General features: G+C 39.7%; 1 protein-coding gene across 1 annotated transcript in view; it reads left to right on the forward strand.

The window, feature by feature from the left end:
• Positions 1-913: 913 nt before the first annotated feature.
• The window catches only part of LOC115653372 (guanine nucleotide-binding protein G(q) subunit alpha), a 230,541-nt gene continuing 216,293 nt past the window's right edge, over positions 914-15,161 (forward strand). Inside the window, exon 1 of the mRNA XM_030566592.1 lies at positions 914-1,441. Coding sequence (XP_030422452.1) covers positions 1,306-1,441 — 136 coding nt within the window. The 5' untranslated portion in view covers positions 914-1,305. The remainder of the gene's footprint in view (positions 1,442-15,161) is intronic.

Consider the following 15,161-nt stretch of genomic DNA (forward strand, 5'->3'; position numbering starts at 1 on the left):
AATCATTGTTAAAATCTCTCCCCTACCCCCATTCTTCACACCATAGGAAATCATTGGCATGAAAAGTTACAAGGAATGCCTTGAAGACTCTGGGAAACTTTTATTCCCCAAATGTACATTGCCATCTGAAGGGAGAGAGGTTCCCCCTCCCTTTTCCCTCCTGGGAATTGTTATAATTTTACTCTTTCTCAATTTACAAAGTCACCTCTTCTGAGAATAGGATGGAGGGTTATAATAAAATGGACTAGGACAAGGAAACAAAAGAAATCTAAAAATGTAGTGGTAGAAAAAACCCTAGCCCTGCCCTATAGGACAAATAAAAAAGAGTGTTCCTTGCGGCCATTTGGTGTGCAAAACGACTTGTTCCTTCCTCTGTTACTGCTATTGGGTGGTGGTGTTCGGCTTTGTATGAAAGCCTGTTCAGTGGGTTTGGAGATTTATTTCCCTGGGATTTTCCTTTCTCTCTGTAACATATATTCCTCTGGCTCGTAGGCTGGAGAGAGAGAGGGAGGGAAGGTCCGCCATATTTCTGCCTTACCACGCCCGGGGAGCCGAGCCATTGAAAAGTCAGACGGGCTGGACACATATTGTACATGCACCACAGCTCTTGCTTCCCTTCTCCTCTCTGGTATTACCCCCTCTCGCTTTCTTACAGAAAGGGAAAGGCAGGGACAAGAACAGCTGCTTTGCAAAACAGAAGCAAACAGCCCCCCTCAGCCCCGAAGAAAAGTCCACTTGAAAGAAGACCTTAAGCAAAGCAAACTCAGAGATTTCCAAGCGGCAACAAGCAAAACCACCCCCTGGAGGATCTGATGATCTTCACGTCAGGGAGGGGGGAAGAGACAAGAAAATGTGTGTGTGGAGGTGGGGGAGGGGTTAGTCGCGATTAGCATTTCAATAGGGCTGGTTGCTTCGGAGGGAGGGAGGCGAGGGGGGGCTTCAGCGGGTGTAATTTACAAGGGACGTTTGGAGACTGTGGCTGCAAGACAGGAAAGAAAAAGAGTAGGGTGCTGGGCTGCTCCGGTAGATGTTTCCCTGTTGTTTGGTGCATGATTTAGAGAAGAGGAGGAGCTGGAACCAGCGAGTGGCAGAGCCAGGAGATAGGGGGGTTTGCGCTGCTGCTCGGGGGGGGCCTTTCTCTGCCTCTCTTGCTCCCCGGGTGTAGCATCTAGAGCTCTCCCGGCGTTGGCTCTGCTGTCCCCGGGTGGGGGTTCGCAGGCAGAGGGCGCGTGCCTCCCTCGCTCCGTGGTGCGGGGTGTGTGTGTTTTCGGGGGGTGGGGGTTGTGTCTGAACCAGTTAGGAAGAATGACTCTGGAGTCCATCATGGCGTGCTGCCTGAGCGAGGAAGCCAAAGAAGCCAGGCGGATCAACGATGAGATCGAGAGGCAGCTCCGCCGGGACAAGCGGGACGCCCGCCGGGAGCTCAAGCTGCTGCTGCTGGGTAAGTCCAGGCAGGCGCCGCCTGCACCCCAGCCCGGCCAGCTGCCCCTGCTCACACACACACAAGGTGCCAGTTGGGGGTGCAGCTTTGCACATGCATGTAGGCACATATGCAGTAGACATGCCTGTGTGTGTGTGTCTGGAGATTGTATCAATCCATTGATAAGTATGAAAGTAAAGGGAATCTGATCATGGGTGCGGGGGAGGGAGGGAGGACACAATTTACACTCAGTTTCCTTGCCTTAGGTCCACCGGTGCTTCCAATCTATATGATTATGTTCATTCGGACTCCGAGGATGATGATGGTGGTGGTGGTGGAGATACATTTGTGTGTGTGCACAGATATCTACCATAATACACATTGTTACATGGCATATATCCGTGGGCATGTATTGCAAATACATATGTAGCTGGGTAAATAACTGGTTCTGGTTCCTATAGGTGGTTTGATGTGGAAGGGACACTGGCCTTCCAGAAATGGAGAGGGGATAGGGCTTGGGGGTGACAGAGAGATGAAAAGAGAACATAAATGGCAAATACATTTGGGGGTGGGTATAAGGGAGAAATTGCAAGGAAGTAGCTAAATGAAAGGACTCGCAGGCGGAGTTGCTTTGCGGATTGATGGTGACAGGCTTTAATGTCTGCATTGTTCTGTGAGCCTTCCGAAAGGTTGCTGGGTGGCTGATTGTATTTTTTAGTGTGATTTTTATTTAATGAGGTAAACTGAGATGAAGGGTTACACTCAGATTATAGGCTAATTTCTTACAACAACAACACACAAAGACATGAAACTGACTAATAACCTACAGTATGTTGGAGAATGACAGGATCTTGAATATCTTTGGAATTTACAATATACGACATAATTTCCCCTCAATCTCAACATTATTGTATTATTATAATATAATCATAGTTAATGTACAAAAAGCAACATTTCTCTATTTTTTATGTTTCTGCTAAAATAATAGTTGTTTGAATTAAAAATAATACTAAAAAAGCTCATGACTAGTTTACTGTAATATAACGCATAGTTACTGTGGTAGATACAGTTTGTGCTTTGGACTAACGGCCTAAAAAATGTCTGTACCAGAGCCTGGTGTACGTGGGGTTATAAAACTGAATACTGTATACCACATGCAAAAGATGTGTACTGTCTGGTTTAGTGCAAATATGCTGTCTTGTTTTGTATATAAAGATTGTTATTGGTACAGGTAAATTGTTTTTAAATGAGTTAAAGCTGGATCAGAATAAGTAAAACATGGGAAAGAAAACATTCGTAGTCATTTAAATTAATTTGCAGTTTTCCTTAACTAACGCATTTTCTCTTCTATACTTGGAATAATGGGTGTGGAGGAATGATCAGGAGAGGGAGAGAGAAAGAGATAATACTGGCAATAAAAATTGCACTGCCTATTTCATTTTGGCCTAGTTTTGATTGATTAAATTTCACGTAGTGGTTATTTTAGGGTTCATAAAAGAGGTGAAATAAAGAATATATAGCTTGCATTTGCTTTAGTTTATGGAAATGGACTTAGCATAGTCAAGAAGTTTTTTTTGGTCATCTTTGACTTGTAGTACCAGTCTATGTTGTTTCTGCATTTTGCGCTTTTTTTCCCACCCCCCCAATAATGCTACAGGATTTTGCTCATTATTTTAGGGAAGAGGGAAATTTATTAGGGGGGAATCACTGTGTGATCCCAGAATTGGGGGGTGGGTGGGATTTAAATATATGAATTTACATCGTTACAAAGAGTTAGGCCCCAGTGCTGTTGTCAATTATGTACATGCTTAATTTAATGAGTGAGTAATCTCATTGATTTCAGTGGGGTCCATTCACTTGTAAAGTTAAGTATGTGTATAACTCATGGCAGACTCAGGGCCTAATTCTGGCATTATTTTAGGCCAAGTGAAAGGTGGTTGGTTTGAATGAGGATAGGTCAGAAGAGCTATTAATTTATAGAACTATTGAGAAAACTCAGGGTTTTTCTATGTAGGTACAACAATGCAAACCTTCAGTGTTGATGTGCTGCATTAGTGTAAAGTGAGCTTGCACTGGTGTAGTTTACTTGAAACTGAGAGAAGTTGCCCTGACGCAATCCTTGCTTTATACAAAGTAATGCATCTACAGCGAGCATATGCACTACTGTAGTGACACCGCTCCTGAAATTCCTAGAGTATACAAGTCTTTACTGTACTACTTTTAGAAGTGTAGAATTTAATTAAAGGACATTGTCATCTTAAAAAATCATGCTTGTGACTGTTAATGGCCTATATACTGGTGTCACAATTAACGCCAAAGGTTCTGATCCTGCAAAGAGCTCTGTGCAGGCAGACTCCCCTTGAAGTCGCTGGGGCTCATTGCACGTTCAGGGATCTACCTGCACAAACCTGCTCGCAGGACCGAGGGCTGCAATTACTGTACTGAAACAGATTTGAGGGGGGAAATATTTTTTCAGTTGGCTTATTTTGTGTATTTGACAGCAGTTTGTATTTAGTCACTCCCTCTGCTTTGTCTGTATAGTCAGTTACTCAGTTTTTCCTGTTGTTTGTGTGGGTCTTTAATACAGCAAGGAAAGAGAGAAATTTAAAGAAATAGGAAATGTCATTATAAAGTCATAAAAACTGGTGAGATTCAGAGAAGGAGTAATATCTGAACTTACATAAACTATTTTTGTTAATTGATTGCAAGTTGACTGTGTCCTGTTCCACACAATATGTAAAATATTTTATTTTATGTAGGCTTTGGGTAGAATTGTGAAAAGCCACTTTGACCCACCTTTAGTGCCTAAGTTAGGTACTTAGTCTTCAGTCCCATTTCCAAAAGCACCCTGGGAAAGTGGGTTAGGTGCTTTTGAAAATGTTACTTATGCTCCTGAGTGACCTAGCATGACGTTTTCAAGAGTGCCTTTTTCTATAAGTATTTCTTCTTAATATAAAATCATATTAATTTCTGTAATAGATATTGTGCTCACCAGAAACTGTCAGAACAGCCCATTATTTTGACTTCATTTGTTAGCTTATTATGGACAAACTACATATAAAGAACTGGTGTGTGATCTGTTTTTTCTTCTGCTTGTGTATATGTAATTTTGTAAGCATATACAAACTCATACGTATAGTACAGACCATGAGAAAAGTAAGCATTTTTCTGTGTCATGGTTGGAAAGAGAAGCATTTTCCCCCATACTTTGTTGAGATTGTAATGTGTAATCTTTACAATGTGAAGATATTTCTCCGTCCCAGTTATGTACTATACAGTTAACTGCATCACATTCACTTATTGTGAATAGCCTTCTTTGTACATTATGTATACAAGTGATTATGAATTTAATTTTCTTTTAGATCAATGAGTTTCCAGTGTTGTAGTTTGTTTTGCAAACTTGAATTGCAATTCATGTAAAGGTTAATTTTAAAAGATGACTTTAAAAGTAAATGCTTTAAGTGATTAAATTTTAAAATGTCAGTTTCAGACACTAAATTGCATATCAGTCTTCCGTGAGCTGTTTTTAAAATTAGGTGAAGTATTTCATGTCATTTTTAATTTGAAACAGCTAGCTTCCAGAACTGAGTATTGAAATGTATTATTAAAAGGAAAAAACAGTCCTCTTGCTAATACAAATTGTAATGTTTAGGACATTTTGGATCAAACTGAGTTTTCTAATGATTTGGTTTAAAATCTGTTGTGTTTTCCAAATTCTTTCTGGATTTCTGTTGAAGGTTTTGTAAAACCTATAACTGTTCTCCAGAATTTAAAGTTAATCATCTATTCTTTGCTCTTGGCTGTAAAAGCACTTTTATTACTGGCAGAGCAGAAGGAATTATGTTTTATATCAATATATTGGAAACTGTTAAACAATAAAATATTTTATTGTTATCTTGTAAGTATTAAGTGCCATATGCTATGATTATTCTTTGCATACCGCTCCCATTGTCAAAAGTGGGACTTCTCTTTGGGGAGTGGTGGGCCTAAGAAGTAGATCCTGGTCTTAGGCTTTCGCTATTGGCCAAATTCTGCCCTTATACGTGCATAAGGACAACTACCATTCTCTTCTTCGCATATCTGAGAACGAAATGTATCCCTTCTGTAACTCTGATAGGTGGCTAAGTTAAATGTTTGCCTGCTGGTATTATGTCACCCTGAAAGCATAGTTTTCCAGATTTAGATGTTCTCTGCATTTGAGATAGCAGGTCTCTAAAATGAAGTGAGGTCTCAAAAATATAGGTGATTTTAGTAGAACACTTGCATTCTTCATATGCTATCAGCTGAAACGTGGAAATTAAGCCAGCTGAGTGAGCATAAATTGCAGCCAACCTTAACTGGAAAAACATTCTTGAGCCTCCTCAGATGAGCATCCAGTAGCAGATCTATCTGGTAACATGCATTTTGATACATAAGTCAGTTAAATTAGAGATCCAAATGGAAAATCTAGGACTTTTGGGTAATGAAGATGTTTGACCTTCACTAAAGTATTTGAGGAGGACGTGAGTCCATTAAACCAAGAATGGATTACACTGGTGTATGATAGCACTATCATCTCTAACAGATATAATCTAGAACCCTTATTTTTTATGTAATTGAACTGCTAAACGTGGTTTATTGAAATAGAACCTGATAGTATTGCAGTTTCTTGTACAAAATGAGGCAGTAAATAGCAATCGGTGTGTTATATTGCTGAGGTATATGTACTCTAGAATGTGAATAGTATTAAATATGAGATTTGGGAGAAACTTCACATAATTGAATTTCCTGTTTATACATACATTGGCCTAGCTATTGAAAGCTTGCCATTTCGGCCACACATTGTTTATTTTTCATAGTATGTTTATTTCAGTGACTAAGATGCTCAGAAACAAATTGTGCCCAAATTTAGATTTGACTGTCTGGCCAGAATAAGGCAAACAACTGAAAGAGATTCTTAAATTGTTGGTCCTGGGTGACCAGAAATGTGGAGGTAAGTAATTCCTCCCACAGCCAGATCCATCTAAAGGCTCTGTTTTTAAAAAATAGATATATAAAAAGGGTGTTGTTATAAGGTATTATTTAAGCTGCTCTGGTGATCATCAAAGATCACATAGATTATAACTTTAGTAGCTGTTATCTTCAAAAGAGCAGCATTTGGCACAAGACATGTAACTTCATTTTGAGTAGGTTTGCTTTGTCTGTATTTCTATAATAAAGTCCCTATAGTTTGAACATAGGGTTGGAGTAATCCTTATAATCATGCGCACACAGTGCCACAGGTTTTTTGTTTTTTTTTTTTAAGTTGCATCTCTTTTCCTCAGTTTTCCTAGGTATGAAAAGTAGGGATGATAGTATTACATTACTTAATGATTTACTAGGTAATGATTTTCAAGTGTGTTCAATGTGAAAAGCCTCCTATGCAGTAAATTTGGAGTATTGTTAGTAGTAAGTTTTAAAAATGAGTTAAAATTAGTTTCAAATACTATAGTTACTCCTGAGATCCCAGCCAAATGGGACTGATTTTACAGTCCCATTTTATTTTTAATGATTTTTTTACAGCCCTATTGCTTTCTGAAGGACCCACATAAACAGGAGAAACTGACTATTCAGGTAAATAGTTAAATTAATTCTACATACATTGCTGTTAAATGCAGAAAGTGTTAAAAAACAAAAACAAAAAAATCCTGAAAAAATGTTTGTGTTTAGTTTCTTTGTTAGTGTTAGGTGTGACTTGTTACAAGTAAAACATTTTTAGACAGAAGTGTGATTTAGGTTTTGCTTTTAATGTGCCTCTTTAAATCCCTGCTGGACATTTGCATATTTTTTTCAATCAGATACTACAAAATGTGTTTACAACTAAAAGGAAAAATACTTTAATATTCATCAGGCTGTGTCTACGAGGAGACTGGTAGACATATCCTATTTTGGAAAAATTACTTGTATTAATATTTTATTATGGATGCAGAGCTGTACTGATGGGCATAAATATGACTATCCCTTTCGAGGAATATATGTCGTATCTGGTAAGAAGAAAGTTTTGCTGATGTTACTTTAAAATGTATTATTAATTTTTAATGGACTGTCAAGGAAGCTCTTGTTTACAAGGATACTGCGCAGTATCCTTAATTTTTCTGTTATAGAAATCAAATCAATGGGAGTTGGCTCATGTCCTAAATGCACATGTAAATAAAACTCTCAGTGGGACTTACATGTCAAGAGGCCAAAGGACCACAAAATGCACATCTTGCATTAAAGAACAAAAACCATGTTAGAGAGACAAGGCAGGGAATATCTTTTACTAGACCAACTTCTGTGAGTGAGGGAGAGATGAGCTTTTGTTCTTATCCAGAGCTCTTCTTCTGGGCTGAGAAAGGTACTCTGAGCATCACAGCTAAAATACAAGATGGAACAGATTATTTAGCGTAAGTAATTAACACGCATTATAAGACACCATTCAAAGTGAAGTAGCCAGTTAACATCTCTGCAATCATAGGGCAAAAAAGGGGGGAAGTTAGCGGATTACAGATTGTTGTAATAAGCCATAAATCCAGTGTCTCTGTTAAATTCATGATTTGTAGTGTCTAGCAAAGTTATGAATTTAAGCTCCCAGGCTCGTCTTTTGAAGGTATTGTGCAGATTTTCTTTGAGGATGAGGACTGAGAGGTCTTTCCTCTTTCACCAACAGAAGTTGGTCCAATAAAAGATATTACCTCTTTCCAACTTGTCTCTGATATCCTGCGGCCTATACAGCGACAACAACACTGCAATTAACAATGTTAAATGGGGGGTGAGGGGGAAAGGCTGATCTGTGAAACCCGTTGCTCCAGGATATTTGGGAACGCTACCATTTTTAGAACTAATGGTCCCACCCTCGTAGGCTCCCTCCAATTATTTCTGTTCGTGGATTATAGCAGTGACAGTTTCACAGAGGAAAGTTATTATTGCTTTTGGAGTAAAATGAGGTTTTTGGCAAAATGAATCCCAAGAAATTATGAAATAGCATTATAAGGTAAATGACTGATAACTGGTAATTAACTCTGTTACAGTAACTGAATACTATAAAGACTGAGCGTTTTTTCTTGCCCTACTAAGTGGAATAACTCTCGGAAAAGATCTGTTCTCACACTTCAACACTATTTTGTGTGAACAGCTGTTACTAATAAAATTATGGGAAGTTTTTCAACATCCACCTTTTATTCGCTGTTCTAAAATCTATAAAAAGTCTGACTGGCAAAGACCAACAGCAAGAAAACAGTATCAAGAACAAGCAAGGACAGGAATTTAGGAAATGAGTTGCTGAATACTGGGAGAATGTGTGCAGTATTCTCAGTGGCAGGTCACTAAGCATCCATGCTCTAGGGATTGTATTAAGCACAGTACAAAGAAGTGAGTTTTTAATATATCAGGGCCCAGGACTCAGTATTTGGTTTCAGTAACAAATACACCTACAGTATCAAAAAAGAGTTAAAATAAATCTTACAGGGGAAATTCCAAGAACAGTATCAATAGTGTTTCATGTTAAATCTTAAACGATTTAACATTAATCTTTAATGTTCTAGATGCAGATTGATTCCACAGTAAGTAATGTTATATGGAGAGACTGAACTAGGGGGGGATTTGTCATTTGTGGGTTTGTAAAGGACTGGTTGCATGGAAGAATGAGGCTGTTGAGCTTGCCTACTACAGTTTCAGTTATTTTTGTGTTTGGTAGCCATTCCTCATTTGTCTTTTAATAAAGGGAGGTGACTCCCCCATTCAGATACACAGTATATGTATGTATGTTTGTATATATGTATATAAACTAAATGAGTAAAATATCCTGAAATTATTAACACTAATCATTCATATCAGTAAAGTGGAAAGGCAGAAGATAGAGAAGGCTTTTAATGTGCCAGCTGCAGTGCAGATCTGTGCTGTTAGATTCTGTGAATGAATGGGTAGCCAAGTACAGCTCTGGGCCCTGATTGGTTGGATGGTCCTTTTTTAGTTAGGTCACAGTCATGCACCAACTTCCAGTGATACATAGCTGAGATTTCATCACCAAACAAAAGGGCATCACATATGGCATCATGGCATTTCTGTTTTGTCCTATGAAGTACCCCTATCTTTTGGAAAATGAGCTAGAAGCTGCTTTGAATGCATGCATACAGACATTAGATTCAGTAATAACAAAAGTTTACAATTCAAATTAATGTGACCTACTGCAACAGAAGTTAGCTATTCTAGAGTGCCCAGTAGTAGACTGTATCAGAGGGGTAGCCGTGTTAGTCTGGATCTGTAAAAGCAGCAAAGAATCCTGTGGCACCTTATAGACTAACAGACGTTTTGGAGCATGAGCTTTCGTGGGTGAATACCTTGCATCTGACGAAGTGGGTATTCACCCACGAAAGCTCATGCTCCAAAACGTCTGTTAGTCTATAAGGTGCCACAGGGTTCTTTGCTGCTTTTACATTAGTAGACTGTTAGTGAACTCGGATTGCTGAAGCATTCTTCCACCATTCTCATGCTTCACAAGGTGCCTGAGAGATACACCAGTTGCTAAGTAATGCGTAGCCTTTAGTGGCTTAGTGCTGTGTAAGGTGCAGATTGAGGTACAGGAGCAGCATGGAAAGTCTCTGGCTGGAATCTTTGCATTGGATGAGAAATATATGTGAGTTGAGGAAAGTTGCTTTTCTCCCTTCTTCTGTATTTTCATCGCAGGAAAAATATTGAAGTCTCCAATCTGTAATCTTAGTAGTAATTGTTTTGCTCCTAGAGCTATTCCAACCCACATTTCTGGGTAAATGGATGTCGGCCAGGAAGTCAGACAAAAGGTTCCTTAGTGACAACCACTAACTTATAAGGCTAGAAGAACTCAAACACATACAAAATGGAAAAGATGCCATCATTCCTTGTGTTTTTAGGAACCTAGCATGCTTGGAAAACTCGGCATCAAATATTGGACTCTTTTGCACAAATATATTTTACTCTGATCCTGGATTTATTAAGCACTTCAGAGTGCGATTTCTACTATTGATTAGCTAGAAATGCAACGTTACTTGAAGGGAGACACTTTCTCTCTTTTGCTGCATAAATATAATTAGTTTGATATTGTTACCAGTGTGAAAGATGAAAACCAATGTATCTATTAGTCCAAATGGATACTGGTAATGAAAGCTGAAAACTTTTATAAAGGAATAGTTCAGGTATCTTTAACAGGATCTTATACCACAAACTGTTCTTGCATAATTTGATTGTTACAAATAAATGTTTAATGGACTGTAGTGCAAGTGGACTGAAATCATACACTTAGGTTTGTAGTGAAAATCTTTTGAAGATGTGTTGCAGGAAGGAACAATAATTACAACCGCAGGGTTTAAAATAAATAGAAAACGGCAATAAAACTCAGCTAAACCTTTAGCTTCACTGAGAGACATCAATATGGATGCTTAAAATGCTTTCTACTTCTGCAGCACCCTCATGTGAGGAAGCTTAGGCCACGTCTTCACTACCCACTATATCGGCAGGTAGCAATCGATTTCTCGGGGATCGATATATCGCATCTCATCTAGGTGCGATATATCGATCCCTGAACGAGGTCCTGTCGACTCCAGAACTCCACCAACGCGAACGGCGGTAGTGGAGTTGACAGGGGGGGCCGCGGATGTTGATCCCGCGCCGTGAGGCGGGTAGGTAACTTGATCTAAGATACTTCAACTTCAGCTATGCTATTCACGTAGCTGAAGTTGCATATCTTAGGTCGATTTCTCCCCCTAGTGTAGACCAGCCCTTAGTGTTTTTGCAGACATGGCAACTAAGAACAGGATTAAGCATCTTGCCCATTGGTTGTATTGTATAAAGAGCCAAGATCTCCTGAGTTCTGGTCCTTTGCTTTAACTGCTCTTGGTCATATTTAGTCTTTCATCTTTTTGGATTTTGGGAGTATGGTGTGTGTGTGTGTGTGTGTGTGTGTGTGTGTGTGTGTGTGTGTGTGTGTGTGTGTGTGTAGACAGGACACTGACATGTTAACTCTAATCTTTGCCTAGCAGAAGGCAGTCTCCGTGAGAAATTAATCCTTACCCTTTCTGCTGATGTTGCCATAAGAGGGTGCTCGTTTTGGGGTAGTAGTTGTAATTAGGGATGTCAAGCGATTAAAACAATTAATCGCAATTAATCACGCTGTTAAAAATAGAATGCCATTTATATAAATATTTTTGGTTGTTTTCCACATTTTCAAATTTCAATTACAACACAGAATACAAAGTTATACAGTGCTCACTTTATATTTATTTTTTATTATAAATATTTGCACTGTAAAAATACAATTTTTTATTTTTCAGTTCACTTAATACAAATACTATTGTGCAATCTCTTTAGCATGAAAGTTGAACTTACAAATGTAGAGTTATGTACAAAAAATAACTCCATTCAAAAATAAAACAATGTAAAACTTTAGAGCCTACAAGTCCTACTTCTTGTTCAGTCAATCACTAAGAGAAACAAGTTTGTTGACATTTGCAGGAGATAATACTGCCTGCTTCTTGTTTACAGTGTCACTTGAAAGTGAGAATAGGCGTGCTCATGGCACTGTTGTAGCTGACGTTGCAAGATATTTACATGCAAGGTGCGCTAAAGATTCATATGTCCCTTCATGCTTCAACCACCATTCCAGAGGATATATATCCATGCTGATGATGGGTTCTGCTCGATAACAATCTAAAGCAATGCAGACCAATGCATGCTCATTTTCATTATCTGAGTCAGATGTCACCAGCAGAAGGTTGATTTTCCTTTTTGGTGATTTGGATTCTATAGTTTCTGCATTGTAGTGTTGCTCTTTTAAGAATTCTGTAAGCATGCTCCACACCTTGTCCCTCTCAGATTCTGGAAGGCACTTCAAATTCTTAAATGTTGGGTCGAGTGCTGTATCTATCTTCAGAAATCTCACATTGGTACATTCTTTGTGTTTTGTCAAATCTGCACTGAAAGTGTTCTTAAAATGAACATCATGCTGGGTCATTATCCAAGACTGCTATAACATGAAATATATGGCAGAGCAGTAGACATGCAATTCTCCCCCAAGGAGTTCAGGCACAAATTTGATTAACACATTATTTTTTTAAAGAGCATCATTAGCATGGAATTATGTCCTCTGGAATGGTGGGCCAAAGCATGAAGGGGCATATGAATTTTAGCATATCTGGCATGTAAATAACTTGCAATGCGGTCTACAAAAGTGCCATGTGAACATCTGTTCTCACTTTCAGGTAACATGGTAAATAAGAAGCCCGCAGCATTATCTCCAATGAATGTAAACAAACTTTTTTTCTCTTAGCGATTGGTTGCACAGGAAGTAGGACTGAGTGGATTTACAGGCTCTAAAGTTTTACATTGTTTTGTTTTTGAGTGCAGTTATGTAACAAAAAAAGCTACATTTGTAAGTTGCGCTTTCACGAAAAGAGATTGCACTGCGGTACTTTGTATGAAGAGAACTGAAAAATACAATTTCATTGATCATTTTTACAGCGCAAATATTTGTAATAAAAATGTAATGACCACTGCACACTTTGTATTCTGTTTGTAATTGAAATCAATATATTTGAAAATGTAGAAAAACATCCAAAATAGTTAAACAGAACGCCAATTGAAATTTATTCACAGTATAATGAAAACTATGATTAATTGTGATTAATTTTTTAATTGCAATTAATTTTTCTGAATTAATTGTGTGAGTTAATTGCAATGAATCAACAGCCCTAGTTATAATGTGTGGAGCTGATCACTGTCAACTAATGAGAGCCAACAACTCCAAAGGTAGGTCACTGAACAGCTGTCTGAATGACTTTAGATCACTATTGCCTTGGACTGTGCTAGAGTCAGTGATTTAGAGATGAGTCTCCCTTATCCTTTAGACCATGGATCCATCAAATCTTGTTAAAAATGAACTTTTGTTTGTTTGATCCAGGAAATTGTAGGGCACTGTCATCTTTGTTTCAGTGGAAATTCTGCAAAAAATGTTTGAATGAAATTCACTCATGTCTGTTTCATGTTACATTTTTGCGAAGATCAGTGTTTTTTCCATAATGAGAAACTGGTCCTAGGGAGCCCTTTAAAATCCAGTCTGTTTTAGTACTTTGGGTTATAAAAAGTTTCTCAGAATACATTTAAACCTTTTCCCTGCTACTGAATTGTGGCGGGGAGAGGGGGGATGTAATGTTTTTGTTTTCCGCTTCTGAAATTGTGACTGTAAGCATACTTACTTTCTATTAGGAAATCTCAAGGAGGGAAAAATTAAGCTCTCTTTCCTCATTTTCTCTATTCATTCCAGTATTGAAATCGTGGAGGACATAATAACATTTACTCTTGTCTGTACAAAGATAGAAATTACCTAGTCTGCTGCTTAACCTGATTTAGCAGTTCATTCCATAGGAAGGAAGGGCAAACAGTTTGAAGGTAGATTTGCCTATCTTTCTTCTTCCACCTAAGGTGTGCAGCTGATTCTTTGCTGAGAAGTGGAGTTTGCAGGGCCAGTGTAAACACTAAGCAAGCTAGGCGGCCACCTAGGGTGCCAAGATTTGGGGGCACCAAAAAGCAGTGCCCCCAATTTTTTTTTTTTTTTACACTATTGCTGTCAGCGAGGGAGACGAACCACTCGCAGTCATGTTAGCACTTCCTCTGCGGGCATCCTCTGCAACTGCGGGCCCTGCCGCCTTCTCCGCCACGCTCCACATCATTCCCTTCCCATGCCCCTCTTGCCAGCCTGGATCTGCCTCCTCCCCGAGCCCCCAGGCTGCTACATTGCTCCCTAGCCCTCTCCCTCCAGCTCTGGCAGTCCTGGATCCTCTGCCGCAGCAGCGGCTGCTGCCGGCTGCAGATCGGAGCGGGTGACATTAGCCCGCCTGCAGCTCACCCTATTGACAGCAATGCAGCAGCAGGAGGCGGGGCAGGGGTGGGGGAAAGGAAGAGGAGACCGTGGCCACCGGTCTACCTGTGGGGGTGGATCATGGCTCTGCCAGAGGATACAGGGATAAAGAGCTGCAAAAGTGTAACTGTCCTCAGCATGTGCCACCTTCCAAGGCTTCATCCTCAGGCAGCCCTGTGGAGCAGGTAAATAGAGCCCCATTTTGGGGGAAACTGAGGCAGAGAACAGGGACGTGACTTGCCCAAGGTCACCCGAGGAGTCATTGTCAGAGTCCTGCTTTGAACACAGGGGATCAAGGCTCCTAGTTCTGTGCTGGCTCAGACCATTAGACCAGAAATCTTCAAGCCCTGAGCACTGCGCCTGCCCATACAAGCTATTAATCTGGGATTCAGGGGCAGCACACTGCAAGTTTTCAGTGAAGAAACACGGCTGTCTCGAGTCCTTACAGATACAAGGAAAATCTTCAAAAGTGATGGGCATCTAGCCGACACAGTTCTGTCTGCCTGAGTCTGCAGACAGCCTGGGACAACAGCTCTAGGAAATGCGGCAGTGACTGTTAAGTCTAATTACGACACCGTCAAAGCCAGATTTTCATGTAACATGGATGACCAGTTGTGTGGTGCACAACCACTGCAAGTGTGCGAGCAAGTCAGGTTAAGTGCAGCTGAACCCTGGGCAGTCTGCAGCACCCAAGAGATTTTTGTTCTCCCACTGAATGACAGCAGATGTACCAGTAACTTTACTAGGTACAAGTTTAGTGACCACATTAGGGCATATCCTCCCTACTCCCAGCATTGGGCCAACTGCCCCTCATCATTCTCCTGATTGCTTGTATTGTTATTGATGGGAGATCTACTG

The sequence above is a fragment of the Gopherus evgoodei genome, chromosome 6, assembly GCF_007399415.2.
Source record: "Gopherus evgoodei ecotype Sinaloan lineage chromosome 6, rGopEvg1_v1.p, whole genome shotgun sequence".
Lineage (NCBI taxonomy): Eukaryota > Metazoa > Chordata > Testudines > Testudinidae > Gopherus > Gopherus evgoodei.